Source organism: Zonotrichia albicollis, chromosome 10, assembly GCF_047830755.1.
Source record: "Zonotrichia albicollis isolate bZonAlb1 chromosome 10, bZonAlb1.hap1, whole genome shotgun sequence".
Classification (NCBI taxonomy): Eukaryota; Metazoa; Chordata; class Aves; order Passeriformes; family Passerellidae; genus Zonotrichia; species Zonotrichia albicollis.
The window spans coordinates 23,894,869-23,917,319 of NC_133828.1; the positions used below are offsets into that span (position 1 = coordinate 23,894,869).

A 22,451-nucleotide genomic window follows, 5' to 3' on the forward strand; every position below is an offset into this window, starting at 1 on the left:
CTGATGTATGACAGAAAGGAGCTATTCTCCAGGTGGCAAAGGACTGGAGGGGGTCACTCCCTCTTTGCTTAGAGAAGACACAATGTTCAGATTGTGACTACCAGTGACTGAAACTGCTATGTCCTTGCTCTCCTTGCAGTGGAGGTTCAAGTTTACTCTAGCCATTGTGGCTGGCTGTGCATGTTCTGCCTCAATGATTTTCATTTTAGATTGGTTAAATCAATACATTTCCTGCGACTGACTGATAAATTTGTTTCTCTCTTTCCTCATTAGAATTGCTTGAATGTTTCTGTAAAGAATCTGAAGCAAGAACTTGCTAGATTTGAGTGTGATAGCATAAACTGGAGCTCCAGAGCTGAAAAGTATGAGGAAGAACTGTCACAGTATTTTCAACACTGCACCACTCAAGAGGATATAAATGAGGTAAATGAAATTAATCCTAACTCACTGAGTGACTGTTAAAAGAGCTGTTGTGTTCTATAATATAAATTATGGTTTACCATTCCCCTAAAAGCTTCATATGTATACAGAAAAACAGACTTTCATTTTAGCAGCAACTTTGGATCTACACAGCAGCAACAGTAATCTGTGGTTCATGGCTCTTCTATCAAGCTGTTGGGCTGGCAGTAAAATGCTTTCACTGCACCAAGAGGACTGGAAATAGAGCAGCTACATTTTCTTTAGCTTTCAGCTCAGTCAGCTTCATCTGAAACACAGGTCTTTATAACTTTTTCTTGTGAAGCTAAAATTTCAAACAAACATAGAATTTGTACATATTGCGGTTGTCAGGTCATTGAAAATAACTTCCAGTGTTTCTATGAAAAGTTCAGAATAATCTAGTACTAATGTTTTTTCAGAAACAAAAGATACACTTGAAAAACTGCTAGGAGCAAAGGAAATGTTCATTGGCCCAAGAGATTAGAATTAGTATTATGGAATTTAGGTTAGGAATAATTACTCAGGTAATATGACTATCAACATTACATCTTGGTAGGACAGACACAAATGAATTCTCAAATTAGAAAATGACATTCATTAAATGTCTCTAAAAAATTAATTTAGGAAAAAATATTTCAAAGAACTAACTTTCCCAGACTGATACATTAAGATAAGAGGCTGCTGGGCTCTATACTTGATGTTCTGTAGATTGTACTCATTTTGTACTTACTTGCATCCATGAAGTACAGAAGAGGGATTGTGAGCTGGAAGGATTTTCACATTCATGCTTCCTGTAGGATGAAGCATATGTAATAAAAATATAGGACACTGAAGGTTACATATTCTTATTGGTTAAGTTAAAATCTGTTATCCCCAAATCTAATTAAATCTTGTGCATAAACTAACTGAAATATACTAATTTGGCATGTGGATACCTTTTTCTTTAGGTTCCTTTTGTATTATAGAAGATGAAGGTATTTCCTAAACAGATATTTGGCTAATATGCCTGTATATGCATTAATATACTGCCATTTTCTTCTTCTTCTTTTTTTTTTTTTTTTTTCCCATTCAGTATTTCTAACTAATTCTGTTTAGGGATCAAGAAATCAGACACCTGGCTACTTCAAGAATATTGAGTATTACCTTCAGTATATTAAATTCTGCCAATTTTTTCATCAGGAATTGAATATTGCTAGTATGCTAGTATGAATATTGCTAGACTTGTCCAAACGAAAAATTTATTTGCTATCTACTGTGTCTAAGCAAATAAATATTTCATGTGCCAGGAGCAAGCAGCAGCTGTTCATGACTGTCAAATAGTAAACAGCCAACCAGATAATTTAGCAGTGATTTACCAATTTACAGAGCAAACTTTAAAGATGACTGAAAATATTTGGGATTCTGCTGTAAATACTTACACTAATTTATGTTTGATGTGATTAACTTAAGTGTGTAAATACAGCCTGTGAATTAGGGCTTAGGACTAAGTGGTGTTTGAAGAGATCCTTAGAGGACGTAGCAAGTTCCTTGTGTTTGTAAGGTATTGGTGCTTCTATAAGAAATGAGAAAACAAATACTGAAATTTATAGAATATAGATGAATATGTAGCCTGAGTTTTAAATAGCCTTGGAGGAGTCAAGAGTAAAATGCATGCCTTTTTTGTGCCTTCTGTAATTCAAAGAGAATTCGAAAAGGCAAAAGTTAGTGTATATAACCTCAACTTTTTTGGGAAGGATGAGGAAAGCTCATCTTTGGGATCTATATTTGCCAGCTGGGGCTTCATTTGTCACAAGGTAGTTTGGGCAGGAGCCTCTGAAGAGCTGCACCTCCACTGTGTTGCACTGCAGTCATTTGTGAGCCCAGCCTCAGGTACACTGATATACTGGATATAGGAATGCTGCACTGGATCTGTTCAGGGGATTCTGAGTGACACTGTTCATCACCCATGGTAGCTTTTGCAATGAAAAAGCCTTCTCTTCAGGTGATCACTTTAAAAATAACATTTATGCATGTCCATGTAAAACTTGTCAACCAAAGAGCAACAGACCCTGATGGAGGTTCTGTTCTTCCAAGTCATCTCATTTCTTTTTCACCATAGCATTATTTGCATGCTTATGGAAAGATATGAGTGGAAATATGGTTTTAACCATAAATGATAATGAGGTATCTTTATTCACAGGTCAGTAGGAACTGATATGTAGCCTCATTTCTCACCTTGTAATTTATTCTGATTGTTGCCCGAGGAATCAAGTAGTCATTAATGACTTGAACAGATTTTTTCCCCCCCTTTTTGTTTTACTGTTTTTTAATCTTTGTGACTGAAAATCTGTTTTCAGCAACCTGCTTCTTGGGATGTTTTGATTATTGATGCTATGAAAAGTTTTGTACATGAATAGAAAGGGAAAGGTGAGGGATTAACATTGAAATTTCTTCTAGAGTGGCTCAGACAGCAATCCAAGCATTTACTGGAATGGCACTGTTAACAAAAATGTTTAAAACATCATATAACTTGACTTTTCCATTTATTTTGTGGTCCTGTGATAAATTGAAACAACTGGTACTTAAACCCCTCTCCTCCACTACCATTCTCCACCCATGACAGGGCAACTACAGTTAGGAACAGCTGCTTGACTAAAGACTATGACACAATAGTCAAAGGTACAAAGTTCCATTAAAGCGGGGGCTGCAGTCACTGAAGCATATTTGGATGCATAGTCCCTTCAGTGTTTCTCATTTAATCTTGCAAAACTGAGACATGCTTGGATTTCTAAAAATTGGAAGCCCCATGCTGCCCTTGGTGCAATGGCTGATGATAACAGGAGAAGCGCAAATGCAGTCGGATGCACAAGTCAGAGCTGAATCTGGTTTTTCCACTGAGGCTAAAAGAGAAGAGTGACAGCAGCTGCAGACCTTTGACACACCAGCCATCATATCTGAAACAAGGAGATCTAATTTCACATACTGCTATGAGGAGAGCCTCTGGCCTTATAAATTATCACTGCTATTCTATATGTGCACAAGCCAGTGAAACAAACTAAAATAAACTCTTGTTCATCTTTTCTTTCTCACAAACTTGAAGCAGCAAATAAGACTCTTGTTTTCTGAATAAAAATGTATTGTTCTGCAGAAGTGATTATATTAACAGAGGGCTTTTAGATAGACTTTATTCTTCTGCATACTTAGGTGGGATAAAGAGCTTAAACTAATTGGAGATCACAGGGCCAGTGATAGAATTCCCTTCCTTTCCATTACACTGAGTGAGTACCATCTGTTTATTCACTGCTGAAATAATGTGGCAACATCCCACTAGATGAAATGAAAATGAAAAATATATCCCTTGATGGATTAACATTAGTATATAATAATAATAATAATGACGATTGTTAGCTGTTCCAATAACAGTGGCTGCAAAATAAGCCTTCGTTACTCCCTGGATTCTTTGGCATGAAGGAGGAGAGGGTGCAGGGTAAAGTTTGTAGGATTTTTTAATATTAAAAAAGCCTCAAATACATATTTAGATATCCAATTGTGGATATGACCTGAACTTGTTAACACTAATTTCATTTGTGTGTCTGGAGTAACAGATCATAAAGCAATAGAATTTCTGCGTTTCTTCATATCAGTGGCTTTAAACACATGTACTTTTACATAATTTATTGATCATTATTATACATTATCCTGAAAGCAAAATTTTATCTACCTATAGGACCTGAAATTTTTAAAATCAATATTTTGGTCATTTTAATATTCTTTTATCTCAAAATTTATTAATTAACTACAAATAATTTGATCAGGGAATTGCAAGGTAATTAAGTTTTTAATGAAAAAATAACATGGTTTATTAAAGGCCTACTTGTAAGACAATATTAAAGGAAGCATAATTGTCACTTGAAAACAAAAGATAAAGAATATATAACATCCTGATATTATAGTTACTTTCCATAGTAAATAAACACTGGGTTTAAAATTCTGTTCATCCTAGATGGCTCTTCTTTTTGATATGTATTAAACTCTTTCTGGTAAATTGGCAAAGTGCCTGATCCATATGTGTGTAAATGAAATTGCAGGTTTCTAGAGCTTCATCAGTGTAGTTCCTATCATTCTGGCACTTCAATTTTTTCTGTAGATTGAAGAAAATGTAGCTATATTCAATCTAATTTTAAAAAGAGTTTTAGAACAAATTTAATATAACTAGATTTAATAGTAGGTAGCTGGTATGAGTTCATCTGAAAAGTCTTGAAAGGCATGGATACTTCATAATTGGACCTACTAGTTAATTTTAATTTATATTATTATAAGAATAATTTTCCCTGGTGTTGAGCTTGTTGCACAAATCAGTGCTGACTGGCAGAAGTATCCTCACCCAGTACATCTAGCAGTAGCTGGGTGAGACTTCCTGTATCTGTTAGCAGGATCTCCCTGCTGCCATACTCAGAGCACAGTTTGAAGGTCAGGTGGTCCTACAGCCTTCATCTTGATCCTGCAAAGTGATGTGCTTCCCTTTGTATGCTGTAATTGTACTAAGATGTTTGGATTTGCACAGTGTATAAAATTAAGCCCATGTATAACTTCTTTTCAGAAGCAGGACTTTTGAAAAAGGGATCAGAAATGGGACACTTACTTGGCTACCATTTCTACTAAATGAACTAAAGTATATGAAGGGCATCTACTTTTAATTAAAAGCAGTGGAAGCTCCTGTACAGGATTTTTTCATAGATTGTCTGAGCAATAGTCTCATTCCTTGTTCCAATACATTTTTGTCTCAGTTATTCTGGAAACACTTTTCATTCAGAATGCAAAACCACTGATTTAGCAAGATTATGAGTTTCCATTACTGTAAAGAAATTCTGACAACTTAAGGATGCTTGGAGATGGCATAGTATTACTAACTTCTGCATTAAATTTTCAGTGTTTAAATTGTCCATTAAACAGCTCTTGAAAAACTTTAATTGATGGGTGCTGACTTTTAACTTACAGATATGTTTACACTGTTGCAGCTCAGAGAGTCATTTAAGGATCTCAAAAAGAAATTCAACAATTTGAAGTTTAACTATATGAAGAAAACGGAAAAAGCTCGAAATATGAAAGTACTTAAAGTACAGATTCAGCAAGTTGATACATACGCAGAGAAGCTACAGGTAACAGAAAATCCAGGTTTAGTAAAGGCTTCACCAGTTCAATTACTTGGCCTATGCGAAATACATCACGGGAAATTAGGGCATCACAAAATTTATTGTGCACTTCCCTCTTACATTTCTCATTATATCCTCCCTGTCTGTCATTGACTGAGACATTTTTGACTATTCTATTCCTGTTATTCTGCCATTTACTTCTGTGAAATGATGTTAATTCTTGACTTCACCCCTTTAATCACCATTATTTTTCTGTTTAATCTTTTATTTTTCTTGCATCTATTGTGTGACCTAGCCTTTCTTCTCCTTAAAGGAACCCAAAATTATCATGTCTTGCATCAAGCTACTCTCTTGTCTTTCTGATTTCATCATGTAAAAGATGAATTTTTTCCTCAGAGCCTTTGGCTATATTCATTGCCTGGAGTCGATCATGATCCTTTGCACCTTAGGACCCTGATAGCCTCACCCACTTTTTGCATTCACCAGAAACTTTTCCTTGAATGGCCTTTTTAGTTGCAAGTTGTGCATGACCATGTCTTATTACTGCAGATATTTTGTTTATTTTTAAGCTGAAAAAAGCTAGCTCAATTATATCTTTAGTAAATATAATTTATATAATTTTTATCAATTATATAAATCATTTATATAATTTCTATCAATTTATATAATTTTAATCAGCTTTGCAAAGACCCTCCAGGTTCCTTTGATTTTTGAAAAAGTAGCTTGTAGTTTTTAAAACATAGGACAAGAAGTATGTTTGTATGGTTTTCCCCTGATTTTTTATATCAAATTTCTAAAAACAGAAACATTTTGTTGGTATTTAACATTGCTATCTGTTTTTTAAACAGATTCTTAAAAACAAGATGGATAATTTAGAGAAGAAAGTCATTGATCCTTTTGCAAATGAACCTAAGGCTAAAGTTCAAGTTCTCTTGGGCGCAATCAGTGACTTACAAAAACAGCTGAATGATTTTAGCATGGTTGTGGAAGATTACAAGCAAAATCTGGATCTCATGGAGCATCTGCAGCAGATGATGAAAGAGGTACTAGTAAACCTGACATACCCACTGTGGCTGTAATAATAATCCAGGACAGGGACAGATAAAATTGCAGCAATAAAGTTTTGTTTAAGAGATGTGTTCAGTGTCCAGTGACCTCATCAGTGTGTTCTTACATATACCATTAGCCAAAGAATTTGTTAATATTTGTTGAATATTTACATTTTCAAATTCTCCACTTACTCAAAAGAAATAAATTATTTCCTAAAGCTAAAATTTAAGACTGCCTTTTTAATTTTTTTTTTTAACTGAGTGTAAAGTATCACCTTTTACTCAAAACTTTTCTTTCAGCAAATAGACGCAGTCCTAAATGCTGATTTCAACAGTACTAGAAATGGTGATTTCTTTTGTCACTTCCTGTAATGATGCAATACTGGTGATTCTGAGTGAGCACCAGATTGTGTTCTGTTCTGAGTATTGTTAACAAAAGATGTTTATTATGGGTATGTTCTAAAGCCCATTCTTGTCAGTAGAAAGATTTCTGGTGAGTTTAATGCTTGCTGAGACCAAAAACCCTGTCTGCTTGAATGCTAAATTTAAAGAATCCTTCTGCCCTTACACAGCTATAACTGAGGCCATAACAGGAAGTTTTTGAAATTAGCCAATTGATATACAAGGTGGAAGGAGATCAGAAATAAAACATGTTTTTTCAGAACCATTAAATAATAACCTCACCATGCCTGTAAGATGAGCGTGGGCATAGTACTTAATGAAAATTTAACAGCCATTAATGCTTGAAGCATCATTAGTAATGAACAAATGTTTTTCAGGTTAAATATAAGTCAGAATATTTAAGATACACCGTATGCCACTGATTAAGGAAAGTCTAAGAATAATCCAGTCTATTCTTCAACAGCTTGAACTGCAGATTCATTCATAGTAATTCATAATAATGAAGTTTTTTTGTCCCTCAGTGTCAATTTTGGTTTGAAGATGTGAGCGCAACAGTGATTAGAGTTGGCAACTACTCTGCAGAATGCAAAACAAGAGAAGCAATAGAGACTCTCTATAAGCAATTCAATAAGTTTATTGAACCTGCAGTGCCTGAACAAGAAGAAAAAATTCAGCAGATTATGGACCTTGCTAGACGGTTATATGGTAAGGAGATATCTGGTAATGTATTGTGGGGACAAAATGCAGTAACTTGGGGTGGAATTAAGCAGACTCCTAGATTTGTTCATTTAAGATGAAAATAGATGAATTAAAAAAAAAAGAAATTTTCTAAAGTATTGATTGGAAGAGGTGAAGGATTTTAGAACAAATATTTACAAAAAGTAAAGATATGAAAGCACACTTTCAGTCTGGTATTTAGTTGGTTTTCTGTATACAGCCTGAGTTCACCTTGAAATCAAAATGTCCTTGCAATATTCATGAGCTTTGAGTTAAGATTTCATGGCTTAAGCTCTCTCATAACAGGCAAGCCCTTGAAGCCAGAAGATATTATAATGATATACCTCAGTGCTGAATTAATTTTTGACATTATGACCATAAATAACTGGTAGGATTTGATTGTCAAATTTTTATTAGCAAATAATGTAGACTGCTATTTAGATACTGTATTTGCAATTGTGTTGATTTGGAACATTGTTGACCAAAAAAATTGAAAGTCAAAAAATTTTGTATTTTGCTTTTTTTCCCTACCTGCAATTTTTTATATGCTTTTGAAATTTAATTTTTCCAAAGATAAGGTGATAATCCAAATGTGCAGGGATTTTGTGTAGCCTATCAATTCCTGTAGTAAAGTTTAAAAATTTCAGCAAACTGGGCTTTAAAATTCCTCTTTATTTAGTGGAAAGAATATTTAGAGAGCACAGATCATTTTTTTTCTTCTCTCTCTCTCTTTCTTTTCAACCCTTCTCAATATTTTAAACATTTCTATCTGCAGCAAAAGAGATGACAGAACAGATTTTTGACAATAGCTGATTAGGAAAAGTAGGAGAAAGAAGTTGCTGAGTGTCCTTTAAGTCATTACATAGGAAAAAGCTTTTTCATCCTGCCTTTGTTTCATATTTCTTATAACAGGTATCTAAGTACTTCCTAGTTGTATAATGTAGCAATGAGTTCAGGGGACACTTTATGAGATCAGCATCTTTTAAAGCAGTATTACTAACCAGAGAGAAGACTTGCAGAAACTATGAGGACTTACCTCAAGTAAGCTAGGACGAGCTGGGAAAGCACATTACTATGAATGACAGAATTCCTCCAGCAAAACAAAACACAGAAACATGTGTTTATTGTAGTCCCTTGGGGTAACAAATTACATGGACTTTTGCAGGTCTGTTTGAGGCATTCTTTTGTACTTTCATGCTGTTTTGCCTTTGTAGGGATTGAAGAAGGAAAGAAGTATGTAGAAAAAACTGTATTAAAGTATGAAGAAATCATGAATTCCGTTGATGGGTTGTGCAGGTCTCTGAGAGAACTTAAGGAGATAAAGGTATGGTTTTTTAAACTGGAGAATGTATTGCATCTGTGTCAATTTATCATGCTTCGTAAATCTTGGTCTGAATCAGTGCTTTTAGTGAGGATCATCTATGGTAACATGAATTACTTCTTAGTTGTTCAGTTTTCTGATATTTTATGTAATGACTGTAATGAATCAATGAAATGCTACTTGTTTGGACACTAAATATTTCTTCTGAGCTTCTTTTTCTTTGCTTCTTTCAGAACAGTTACTCCTTTCAAGAAACCTTTAAGAGAAAATGTCAAATTTTATTTGAGTATCTAGAAAAATACCTTTTTTTTTCATACTTCTTCCTTTGATATTGTAAGATAGGTAACTGCAGAGCCACAAAATGCCAACCAACCTCGCTTGGCTCCCTCTTGGAAAAGACATCCTGAAAAACAAATTGTGTTAAAGTCAAAGTCATTTGAGTTTGAAAAGCTTTGCTTTTACATAGGTATTTATGAGAGTAGCATTTTTTGTTTCATGTTCTGATAACTGCTGCAGATGTATTTAATGTAACATTAACTGGGGAGAAATTATGGAAGACTGGTGATGGGGTAGATAATTAAGACTGTCTACTCCACCCTCCTCCATTCTCAAAGTAATATCTGAAAAATCCCCTTCATGCAGCAGCAGCTGGCAAGTTAATTCTTCTGTGAAGGTGGAAAAAATAAGATGCTTAAATATCCTGCTTTTGTTGGTACTGAATGTTGCTTCACTTTTCTTTGATGGAATTATACTATAAAATTGAAAAACACTCAAAATATCCATTTATACACTTTAAAGGAGTAAGAGATGCCAAAAATATGAATGAATTCCAAAGGTCATTAGGTGAATGGGAAGAAGGCTTTGTCTTGGACTGTGACCATATAGAAACCTCAACATAAATGCCCATTCTCCTCCCCATTTGTGTATTTCATGAACACTATTGTGTGCAGGACAGTAGTCCCAGGTTCTGTCAGAAGAGGGCTTGAACCTTTCATCTTTTCTACAGAAATGTTGTATGATCTTTTCAAGTCAAGTGGAATTTCAAACTAAATATACTACCTTATTTTGACCAATTTCCACAAAATTACTGAATTTTTTTTTACAATAGAGTTCTGCAACTATTTTAAATGGAAAGGGGTTTTTTACATTATTTGATATTCAAAGATTTAAAACCTAATATTCTTACTGAACATTTCCAGAATATATCAACAGTCAATGTCTGTATCTTATGAAGAATAAATAATTCAGCAGACTATCTGTACCATCTGTATGGAATGCCATGACTATAAATTCAGTTTCATTTCCTGTTATTTTTAAGGCATGACAAATTAAGGGGAAATGTATTGCATAATCTTTCCTAATTTTACATGGCTGCTCAATGCCTGAAAAAAACCTGATTTTTTTCAAGTACAAAATTAAAACTACTTTTTCTTCCTAAAAGGAAAAAAAAAATAGACTGAAAAGATCTCATGGAATTTTTCACTTGTTTATTGCTAGAGTAGCAAATTAACAATGCAGCACTTTCTTATAAGAAACTTGTTTAAGACTATAACTTTTGGCTGGGCAGCTAAAGATATGGACGACACAAAACTGTAATTATAAAGCTTTTGGCTTTCTTTATCTTGTGTCACTATTACGTTCTTTGAAATCTGTGGAAGATTCCATGACAGGTTTTGAAGGATTTATCAAGTCCTCATAAAATACGCTATGGTTGTCCAGATTTCTGTTTCTATGTTTTATACTTAGACCACATTCTTCCTCTTTTAAAAAAAATTGATTATAGACACTCACAAGTGTTTCTTTCCTCCCTAGAACTGTTTTCCTGCAATCCTGATATCTGTTCTGAAACTGTTGTTAGTTCTCTTTTTTTCATATGACAGTGTTACTTAATCCTTTATTCCCCCTTACTGAGTCTCTGTATAAGTTGGTTCATATTCCTCAGATTCTTGATTAGCTGCTGGAATTCTTCAGTCTTACATACTGAAGAATTATAGTCTGCTATAGTTTCCCTGCCTCAGAAAAGATTCTGTCAGCTTCAAAAAATGCTGTCATTGCTTGTCCAAGAATGAATTAATTGGGTTTTGCTGCATTTTTTTTTGCCATAAGCAATTTACACCTGTGCTGATGACAGATTTTCACTTTGGTGCTTTCTCTGTTGTACAGAGCATAAACCAGTGTAGAGCTAACAATTCCTACCTTTTATTGCATATAAACTTACTTAATTTTCTCTTCACATGACAGAAAGTTGACTTTTCTGAAGAGTTGATTCCTGTTAAAAAAGAAGAAAGAAATGGTCAAGAAACATGTGAGACTGTTAAAGAAGTGGAGCAAAAGCAGCAGGTTAGTTCAAATAATTTTTTTTTAATAACTAGAACTCTTTCTTAAAAGGCTCTATGCATTGCTAGAAAGAGTCTTGTTTTTCAGTCTTAAAGCCTCCATTTGGACGGGGGTTACCAGTGTAGCCTTGGTAAATTTTTTTCAGTTATTTTCAGTTACCCCTTTCCCTTCAATCCAGTCCACATATTCTCCCCTATGAATTTTTATTTTTTAGCATTTTTTACATACCTGTATATATCCTTTTCTAAGAACTATTTCTTTTGTAATCTTTTATCAATTTTCCTTTGGTCCTATTGCCACAGTATTCTTAATGTAGAGGTCCTCCTTGTGATCATTCTTCCTTCTTGAAAAAGACAACTTCTTCTTGAACTCTCTCTTTTAAAAATAAAACTTAAGGGAATATAAGAAGTAATAGTGGAGACTGCTGATAGTATTCCCAGAGCCCTAGATTTCTTATGATGCCTAGATACAAGTTAGGAAAATTTTTGGTTTATATGTAATATTCTATGAGAGAAACATAGCTCAGAATTTGAACTAAATAATTGTGCAAATGATGATTATTTGCTAAATTATTAAAGTCTTAATCGGGAAAAAAGTGGGATTTTAAAATATTTTTCTTTCAGATGGCACCAGGTGAATTGCTTGCAAATTCAGAAAGCATTGGTGAGAAGAGAGGCAATACTCTGTCTCCTACGGGCGCTAAACAAGTATGTGTTTTTCATATTAATTTACATTTAATCAGATTGATGGGCATCATTGTGTGCTCTCAAGGGAGTTCTACTCTTTAATTTGTTGTGTATCAAAAGTGAGGACTATTGTTATAATGGTAAGTTTTGATTATATTCTCATTTACAGTAGTACCAAAAACCCGAGAAAACAAGCACATTGATTCAGTTTAAAAACTGAATCAAACTGTATCCTGTGAATAACAGGAAACAGAGAAACAATGATGGAACACAACTGCAGCTGTCAGTAGTTCAGTAAGACAGCACGTTAAATATAATTTGCTGTAATACTGGTATAACACTATAGAAGAAATAACAGAACTCGCCATCAAATAATCATCTTTATCTTCATCTCAAAACACTTAAATTGGATTTCAGGTGCCAAGATTCTCTGCATCAGAGATCATAAATAATTCAAAGTAGGGATTGCATCCATGTTGAGGACAATTCACAAAACATAAGACAAGACTGAGTATGCATTTAGAATTATAAGAATCCAAACAGACAAACATCTTTTATTTATGTATATACAATAAAAGAATATTAAATTTTCCAAATAATTAGTGAATAAATGAAATCTTAGAAATACAGGCAAAGCAAAGCCAGATCTATGTTTTATGAAATGAAGTACCTTAAAGAATATTTTGGAGGCTTGGGATCCTGGATGTAAATGTAAATAATTTCCTATGTAAAATAGTCTGATAATTTGGAGTGGGTTTAAGTCCTTAGAAAGGTAGGATCCATTGGTACACAGATTTAGAGATCTAAAAATTCCATTTTGTAAACTGCTAACATAGAAAAATACTGCAAGATATTAAACAGTGATGCTTTGTAGAAATTCAACTAATATCACTCCCTTCAGTTCAATACAAAATTCCCTGTAACCTACTGATAGGCCAACATTAAAACTAATTAATTTTCTTACCTCCATTCCATGTCAATGGGAGCTTCAACATTGACTCAGAGCCCAGATTTCACCCCAAATTTTGTGACTGCTCCAAAGAGCGTCCCTCAGGAGAATCTCTTCAGCAGGTGTCCATAGCTCTATTTTGCTAAGCCACAGCTTTGTCAGTTCTCATCAGACTGAGTCTCAGCTGGCAAGGAGAGAAGTCAAGGGTATGCAAAACAGCAAATCTCATATGAGGATTGTGGCAGCTATGATGCCTCTACCCTTTTCATCACTCCATACTTCACTTAAAGAAGTAGCAGGTTCATCTCACTAGAGCCTCGAATAGCAGCCAGCAATCTCTAATTTTGTCTGTAGTTCTGCAAGCTGCTTTCCCAGTATTAATTTGCTTCAAATATAACCCTCTTAAAAGTGTGCTAGGCCTTCTCATGGCACATTGATCCTCCTGCCTTTTTGGTGCCATGCTGCCAAAGCCTATCTGGCAGCTTGCTCACTCACAGCTCACATGTCATTCTTTTCCATTGCTTTTTCCCCAGTGTTAGTCTTCTTCCATCTCTTCAGGGGTCAGAGTTCATCAGGGGATGTTTGTGGGAAACATTTTTATAGAAAAAGATAAACTTTGTCTTACATCTGAATTGAATTGTTTAGTAAAATAGACAGAGTAAAATCCTAATCTGCTTCCAGTCCTTTTTTGTAGGTCTGGCATGAATCATATTGTTTTGAAATAAGAAAGGTAATAACTTGGGAAAGCATCTGTATTAAAACTAACATGTCTAAAGAATCAAGGTACATAAGAGATTCTATTATTTCTGGGCGTTTTAAAAATGTTTTCACTAATTGTTAGATTGTTTGAGCAGTAGAGGAAAAAGAAAACCAAAACAAATATGCCATCACACTCTTGTACTGGATACTGCTAAAGAGACCTGCTTTGGAAAGCAATGAAATTCAGTGTACCAATTTATTTGAGTGGGCAGTTTATAGGTGATAGAAACACTGCTTAGTAGATTACGTATTTGTGTATAGAACTCAGCAATGAGAGAGTAGCTTAAGGAAACATTATGCACAACTTTGCTGAGAGCCTTTGCACAAATTAAATCAATCTGAAGATGTGATTACATTCACACAAAAATCATGAGGCAGAGACGTAATTAACAAAGCAGATGACTTTGATGCTTTGTGATTAAAATTAATGCACTTATGCCTCACCCAATTCTCTTTGAAACATGATGAGAGGGATTTTTTTTTCCTGGATCCAAGTTAACATAATTTTTACATTGCTTTTCTTTTAATATTTGGGAGGATCTTTTAACAGCTGGCAAGTAAAAAAAAAAAGCCAAAAAAGAAAAAAAAAGAAGGAGGAAATATGAAATGCTTGAAAAATGTTATAGAGGTGCTAGCTTTATTATTTAACCAGTCCGGCAACTTGTCTGTTAATATATTTTCATTGCTAAATATCTGTCCCCCCTTTAAATGCAATTAGGTGACCTACTCCTCCTCCTCCACCACCTTTACCTTGCAAATGCTCATATAAACAGAAGCTACAGGAAATGCACAGGTTGCCCTTTGTTTATGGAAAGGTACTTTGTGTTTTATTGTTACTGTTATAATAAATACTTGTACATAGTTATAATAATATTTTCTAGAATCTATTTGAGCAGTTTTTAATTCCAATAAGCTGCTGCAACATTTTCTGATTGTTTTTTGCCCCATTTCTTTCTGCCTCTCAGAATACATCAAGCTTAATCAGAATATTGTTGTTAGATTTTGCATGACAAGGGGACGTATTGAATGATATCTCTTTCTTTGTTTTCTTTCTCTTCTCTCCTTTCTCTTCTTTCCCCTCCCAGTTCGAAGAGAGGAATATATTGGCTGATATTTCAGTTATCTGTCCAGCTGGTGAGGATCTTGTTTCACAGGATACAGAGCTGTCATCCTCAGCCAGAGAGGATGGTTTACAGACTGAATTCCTGGCAGAAGCAGCACCCTCTGGAGATGAATATGAGTGTATATCACCCGATGATATATCTTTGCCACCGCTTTCTGAGACACCAGAATCCAACCTCTTACATTCTGAAACAGAGCTAGAAGAGCAGTTCTGTTGTAGTTCTCATAGTCTGCATGTCAGTTCCTATAGCTTGCAGAAAACCACTAGAACAGTAAAACTGATGGAAGCACCTGACCTCTTAACAAATTTTGCTTTTGCTGATGCTACAAATAATAGAATGGAAAGCCCATCAGATCACTTTCAAAAGTTTTCTATCTCTTTAACAGATTCTGGTCCAAAAGTCAGAGCAGAATCTCCTTTGACTTGTAGTTCACAAGGAATATCTGAAACTAGCACTGCTTCCTGCCCTATAAAAGCCAAACCAGTAGATAGCATGATGAGTGAAACATGCAAAACACATTTACAACACCTTGAACTTCATAAAAGCATGGCAGAAACGCAAGAAAAATTGCATGCCTTGAATAACTGTACTAAACCCCAGGACAGGCTGCATGCTTTGCCTGATGCATTCTCAGGTTTCGTGTTCCAATCAGACGCTACCAGAAGCTGTCAGAGGCAGATGGTTACCCGAGAAGAGATTAAAAGTTCTTCAGAAAAGAACAGCATGGCCAGCCTAACTGGACAGGCGCCTAACTTCTCCCAGCTTCTCTCTAACAAAACCGTCATGGAAGGTTCTCCGGTAACTTTGGAAGTAGAAGTAACGGGATTCCCAGAGCCTACACTGACATGGTGGGTAGCTTGCAATGAGAAGCAGTAAATAGACCTAGTAGTGAGCCACCACAAACCTTTCATAACCAAACCAGTTAATCTGTACACTAGAATAAATGGCTTGTATCCTTTCTACTCCACACTTCTGCGTGATTTCCACCTTCAGAATAGTTTTCAACAATTAACCAACTTGAAATAATCTCTCTGTACCAAATTTTAGGAATGAGAGTATCAACATACTGCAAATATATCCAATGTTTTCAAGCAAAATCATCATACAGTTTTCCTATTCTGGAATATGGCATTCTACTTGTTCAATGCTTTCTTAAAACAATTGCATGGTTCAGATTTACTATAAATAAACTTACCTGCATTTTCCCAGGCTCTGGGCACTACATATGGACAGACACATACATTGCATGCACACTGAAATATTTATATTGTCACTATGTAGATGGGCACACATTTACCCGTATGTGAAAGTCAGATATCAAAACTAAGGTTACATGTTAAAAAACACCACCTAAATATCTACACTTAGAGAATCACTTTTATATCATATATAAAAATGGGCATGGTCTATCTCTCTCTTAATTGCTATGTATCTACTTAGATTACTTTATTATTGGATTTGTGAGAAATATAGATAATGTAATATAAACATCTGAACTCTAAAAATTCCCTGACAAAGGGAACAGGGACTGAAAGAGGGGCAGGATTTCAAGATTTTTTTTCATAGTTCTATATGTTATGTCATGTATTCCTCCAATTTTACCTCATTTGTCTTTTCTCCACTTATTCCGTTCGTCTTTCAAAAAGGAGGCCTTTCTTTTAATGATTAAAAGTAAATATGCCTCTTACTGGAAAAAATTGATGTTAATATTATTATTACGCATTTAAAGAATTAAACTGTATGTTTTTGTTACACTGAAATTTTTTTGGTGCACTGAGAAGAATACTGGACACTGCAAACTTGGTGCTATAATCTGTTGGTATCAATAAAGTTACCTTGTTTTAAATACCATTATTGTACAGACTGAGGAGTATTATTGGTGAAACAAGATATTTATTTTACTGTAAGAAAGCATTAATTTAGCACAAAAATATATACACTATTGACAGATTTTCTTTCAAAAAGATAATATTCAATTGGATTAATTTTGCAAATTAGAAATTCACAAAAATGGGAAAAAATATTTTAAATTTAAAAATTACCAATAACATGTATTTTTTACTGGTATAGAAATTTCTTTGGATATGCACATGGAAAAATATTTTCATGTTTGTGTTGGGTTAAATGTAGCCTATGGTGAAACATCATGGTGCAAGTAGAGCCAGAATTTTCTCTAAATTCCATTTTTAAATCAGGAGTCAATACCAATGCACTGTGGTAGATCCTTAAGTGTTAAAATATGGCACCAGTTCGCTGAAGTAACTCTTGATGCATTGTTCTATCCTGTTTGATGATGTGAGCTAGGTAAATGTTAAGTGGGCTGGGATGGAGGCAGGTTCTTGGTGAGGATACAAGTTTAGAAAGTTTGTTTGTTGATCCTTTGGAGCCTATTTATGAGTTGGATGTGGACTGACTCGGGACCTATTGGCAAAAATGTCTCAGTGCAAAATCAAGGGCCCAGGCCCTTGTTACCTCACTGACACTGCAGTGAGAGACTTGTAACTTATCTGTTGAAAACCATTTTCAGAACCAAATTTGTATAATACTGTTAAGAATGTATTATCCAGTAATTTGCATTGTTTAACTGTTCATGCATATTGACAGAGTAAGTTTAAAACTGAGAAATGAGAGTACCACTGTTCTGTCTCTTGCTGCTGCTGTAGTGTGACAGAGATTGTCTGAATTTGCAAAGTTCTGTGTGGCATGCAGTGATAAAACTCTGACTTACAAACTGACTCTCTGCTTCAGGTACAAGAAGGGCCAGAAACTGACTGCAGATGAGCACTTAAAGCTTTTACAAAAGGAGACAAAGCATACTTTGTTCATTCAGAAGGTGTGTGATAAAGATGCTGGCCTCTATGTTGCTCGGGCTAAAAATTTGAACGGCACTACCTCCTCAAGTGCCATTCTTCACGTGCAAGGTAACAGGCCACCTATTGCAAGAATAAGCTGGATAATGCTGTGTGTCATCTATATTAGTGTATCACTAATGTACTGGCTATTCACAAAATAAGTACAATATTGACTGCACCAGACTTAATTGTCACATGTTGAATTTATTTTCTTACACTGCATTTTCACAATATGTACCAAACCACTTTTTATGGCAAAATGGATATATTGCTTGTTTCTTTATTACCAGTATTCTGTGTTTATTCTACCTTCTCATAGTGATGTTGAGATAAAAACTTTACGATGATTTTTCTAGAATCTGAGGCTGGGTTTTGCTTTCTAAAAATGTAGGCATTCCAAAGCACTGGAAACAGTTTTAATGGTTGTAGGTTTTAAATGTCAGTATAGAGCCAGGTAGTGCTCAGATTGTTGTATATTTTGTGATATGTCTTCTCTTGGGATGGGATGTGAAAGGTGTTGGAATTTTTTTTAAACATAGAATGTATTTTTTCCACCCACGTGCTTGCTTGTATGCTTACAAAAAATATTTTTAGAACAAAGCTTTTAAGTAAAGGTATCGTACCATTCATGATTGAACTAATATAGATCAGATTTAGATCTGTCTCAGCCCAGCATACAGTCTCCACAAAGGAAAGCTGCAGTAGTTCCAATAGAGTTGGGACTGTGCTACAGAACTGACCCAGAACCATCAGGATTTGTGTAAGTGGCATCTAGCACAAAATAGAATAAATGTTTACAAATGAAACATTCCAACATTCCACTCTGCTTGAATAGATGTTTAAGATATTTTCTCTGCCTTCTTACGAAGTTAAAGATACAAATATTTCTAATAATCCTCTAAATTGTTTGTATAAGACAAGAAAGTTAATAATTTATGAAGCGAGCATTCACACTCATTTAAAATTTTTAACACACCAATTTCAAACAGAATCAACCAAATTGGAGAACTATCCTAAAGTGTATTCAAATTAAAAAAAAAAAAAAATCAGTCAAGCAGAATTATCCTTTAACTTAAAACAGTAATAAAGTTTGTGTTTCCTTCTTGACAAGGACAACCACAAATATATTTTTTTATTAAAGTTCTAATTTTTTAACTATTACATAACAGTGATGTAATTGTGCCAGTGGAACACTTAATTTGTATATCCTCAAATATAAAAATATAATGTCATTCTTCAGCCTCAGTATTTGTTGTATTTATGCAGTAAAATAGTTGACAAACAGCTATATGACTTTTTTCCCTGCCTCTTTTGATTACCAGCTTTCATGTTACAATTGAATTGCTATGGAAAATGTTTAAAGATTAAATATTTACTTTCTCTTGCATAATTTGCTGGAATGAAGTGAACCTTTTACTGTGTAGTTTCCTATGAAAAGAATATATATTTTAATTGCCGAGGGTCAGATATTTTGGCCTAGTGACTGCAACGTTTAAAAAATTCCTGTAACTTTGAAAAAGGAGAAATTCTCATGATATAACCTCACAGCAAGGAGAGGGAGCAGGAGAAGTGGTGAACAGATGGGGGAACACAGTAAGTTCTAACTAACTTGGTATTACCCTTAATGAACCACTTTATAAGTTCAGTCATCTCCCAAAAATGTTGATTCACAAGAATTTACTCAGGTATAAATTTCACCTGTTTTCCTGCACTGTATTTTACATTTCACAATAATGGCAATTTAGATCTTAATAAATCATTGTAGAAGTATATAATAGCTTTGTTTGTTTGTTTGTTTGTTAAAAATTTCCTCTGAGAATTTAACCATTTCTGTGAATTTTAGGTAAACAAAAGTTGATTTTGTGAGTGTGGTATTGCATCTACTTTCAATCAGGAATAGCTTTAAATGTACAGTTTTTAATGGGTGGATATCAGCCACAATTTTAATTGCTGCAAGAAACAAGATTTCAAAAAGAGTGATTAGAGATACTGGATTCACAGCAGGACTCTGAAAATCTCATGGTTTTAATGTTCTGCTTTGTAAACAAAGACATAATCAACACTGCTTACTGCTGTGCTGGCAGTCTGGATTTAAATACCCTTTATTTAAGGACTCAAATGAGTCCTTAAAAAAATTACTGGAAAATTCCAGCTGTGTTCTGGTTAGATAATATTAAAAATAGGGAAAAAAAAAAAAAAGGAGTGACATTGATGTAGTCTCATGATGTCATGATGCACTAGGATTTCTTTGAAGGACAAAAACATTCTGTTGCAGCAATAATCTTAACATAATGCTTCCCAAGCTCATTGGGTTTTTTAATAGTTTATACTGTGCATGCTTTGTCTCTTCCTTCTTTTAACCATTCTGTAAAGCAGGGAATACATCTGGGTGTTTTGTATGGTTCTGGTTCTTTCTTGGTTCACTGCTCTGACTTTCCCTCATTGCAGTCACAGTTTTGAGCCTATAGTTACATCAAGATCCCAAAATGTTTACATCTTCCCAATGGCTCCCTTATAGAGAAGATTTAAGCCTCAGCCCCACCATCCTTAGAAGAAAGACGTTAGGCACATAACCAACCTTCCTCCTTCCCCATATGAAGACACCCTTTAAGAAGAGGTGAAAGATATTGCCTGACTACAGGACATGGAGTTGTGTGAAGGGGTGTTTACACAAGGTACCTAAATTGGGAGTGGGAAAGGAATTAATTATTTTAATTTTTCAAGAGGAGCAGCCTGTGTGAGGTCGCAGGTTTGAGTCAGTAGGCAGAGGGAGGATGAGTCATTACCCAGATTGGATCAGATGTGGCTGGAGCTGCAGTGGAGAAGGTGAGTTCCTCTCAAATGACTGGTAAGGTATACTTACTTCTGCACCTTTCTCTGGAGACTTTTCTTGGGTAAAGGAGTCATTTTTGTGTGGGTATTATTGTCTGTGGTCTAGAGGAACTGTCTTGAAAAATTACTGCCAAGATTTTAAAGAGGTTACACATGGTATTCAAGGAGACTGGAGCTCTGGGATTATGGATATTTCAGCTCAATTGGGTCATGAGACCTGCTTAATATTCCTAATAAAGGGATCTTTCTGTTTGTGTTAGGAGCTTAACTGAGACAAAATCTCAAAACAATAAAGTGCACTGTTGATTTAGAGTAATGCTGAGCAAATTCAAAGTCTCTAAGCAGCATGGTGGAAATCTGGCTAGCATAAATTCACAGAGAAGACAGGGGAAGTTCATAAAATTGTTAATATCACATTTCAAGACACAAGAGACTGGAAATTACATGCCTAGAGTAAATAGATTGAGAATAACTGTGAAGCAATTTAATTTAAAAACTGGCTGTTAAAACCAATTTGGCTTGACCTGCACACCTGTGTGTGAGAGACACTTTATGCAGACGTGAAGGCTCTGTAATAGACAGATGAAGGTGGACTTTTCCCCTGCAGTTTTTGCATTCCTCCAGGTTGATGATTTTTCTGTGCTTATTCACCAGTTTGCAGCATAACTCTACTGGTCCCTACAGATAACTTATGGAATATTTAATAATTGACAAAATTATTGCCTGAACCTGTAAGGGTGGTATTTCAGTACCACTGGCTACCTGATTATTTTTTCCCACAATGAAGGAACAGATCTGTTCTTTCTAACCCTTGCGGATGTGAACACTATGGGATGTCCAGCCAAGAAATAATTTGCAATTAACAAATTTTCTTCTGAGTTTTTGTTATGATATCACAGGAAAACCACTGGTGAAATATAACCATCTATTCTATTTTGAAGGTTGCTATCAAATGATAAAATCTTTTACAGCAGACTTTGTTGAGGTAAAGCCTGTGCCTGAAAAAGTTGTAGGAATTGTCACTTCATGGTTTTATTTGCACATACTTTCCCCTTTTCTCTCTAGAAACTGAACATTTCAGTTTTTATGTTCTGCTGCCTTACTGATATAAAGTCAAGATGTGGTCTGATGATGATTACTGTCATCTTTCCACTAAGATTTTTTTTTTAATGGTAAAAATAATTCTGGTATGAGATGCAACATGACTAAACAAGGTAATTCAAACTGCACAAGTAATGGAATCCAGCCAAAATTATCCTGAGGAGTGGCTGAAGCCCACTTAATGTCTTCTGCTGGAATACAAGCTAATCATATTCTACTTGTGACTTATTGCTAACTGCCTGCAAAGAGTAGGCAGGGATGTAAACTTGGTTCTCTTGCTTGAAGTGAAGCTGAAGATCTCAAATTTCTGGGCCTCAGGTGCATGCAATGCAATGTAGGTGCAGCTTGCACATGCTAACTTTCAACAGCTAAGAACTGAGTTGTTTGAGCTGCTCTGGCTGGCTAATACAGAGGTCACACAAGGTTAGCACAAATATGGGAGAGTAAAATTTACATTCTTCTGCTTTGCATTGGTGCCTCAGTCCTGCAGTACCTAAAAAAAATAAAAAAGCAGCCAAGGTTGAAAGCTTATTGCAACTAAGAGCTCACCTAAGAAGTGAATTTATTAATACAGTGGTCAAAATGTCTGCCTCATGATGCCAGCAGGCCCACGCTTGGCAATAGTAGCCTTTGGCTCAATATATTTGGGTTTAGAAGTTGATGGGCACCTGTGTGAGATAAGCTGATTTTGTTTCTTAATAGCATAAAGAAAAAAATTTTGTTCTTAAACAGTAGAGTAATGGCAGCATGGC

General features: G+C 34.9%; 1 protein-coding gene and 1 long non-coding RNA gene across 6 annotated transcripts in view; one reads left to right on the forward strand and one right to left on the reverse strand.

The window, feature by feature from the left end:
* CCDC141 (coiled-coil domain containing 141) overlaps positions 1–22,451 on the forward strand; it is a 63,570-nt gene that overhangs the window by 37,927 nt on the left and 3,192 nt on the right. For 3 of the 5 annotated variants that reach the window (XM_074548374.1, XM_074548375.1, XM_026791714.2), the window contains 9 exons: positions 274–423; positions 5,436–5,576; positions 6,419–6,613; positions 7,543–7,726; positions 8,953–9,062; positions 11,301–11,399; positions 12,020–12,103; positions 14,876–15,762; positions 17,663–17,835. In XM_074548374.1, the coding sequence (XP_074404475.1) occupies positions 274–423; positions 5,436–5,576; positions 6,419–6,613; positions 7,543–7,726; positions 8,953–9,062; positions 11,301–11,399; positions 12,020–12,103; positions 14,876–15,762; positions 17,663–17,835 (2,023 nt within the window). The remainder of the gene's footprint in view (positions 1–273; positions 424–5,435; positions 5,577–6,418; positions 6,614–7,542; positions 7,727–8,952; positions 9,063–11,300; positions 11,400–12,019; positions 12,104–14,875; positions 15,763–17,662; positions 17,836–22,451) is intronic. The other 2 variants (XM_074548376.1, XM_074548377.1) reach the window with 2 other exon arrangements.
* Positions 8,516–11,393, reverse strand: LOC141730447 (uncharacterized). Its single transcript, XR_012581957.1, has 3 exons — positions 11,278–11,393; positions 9,433–9,462; positions 8,516–9,315 (listed from the first exon to the last, which is right to left on the reverse strand). It is a non-coding gene; the product is annotated as an uncharacterized LOC141730447 (long non-coding RNA).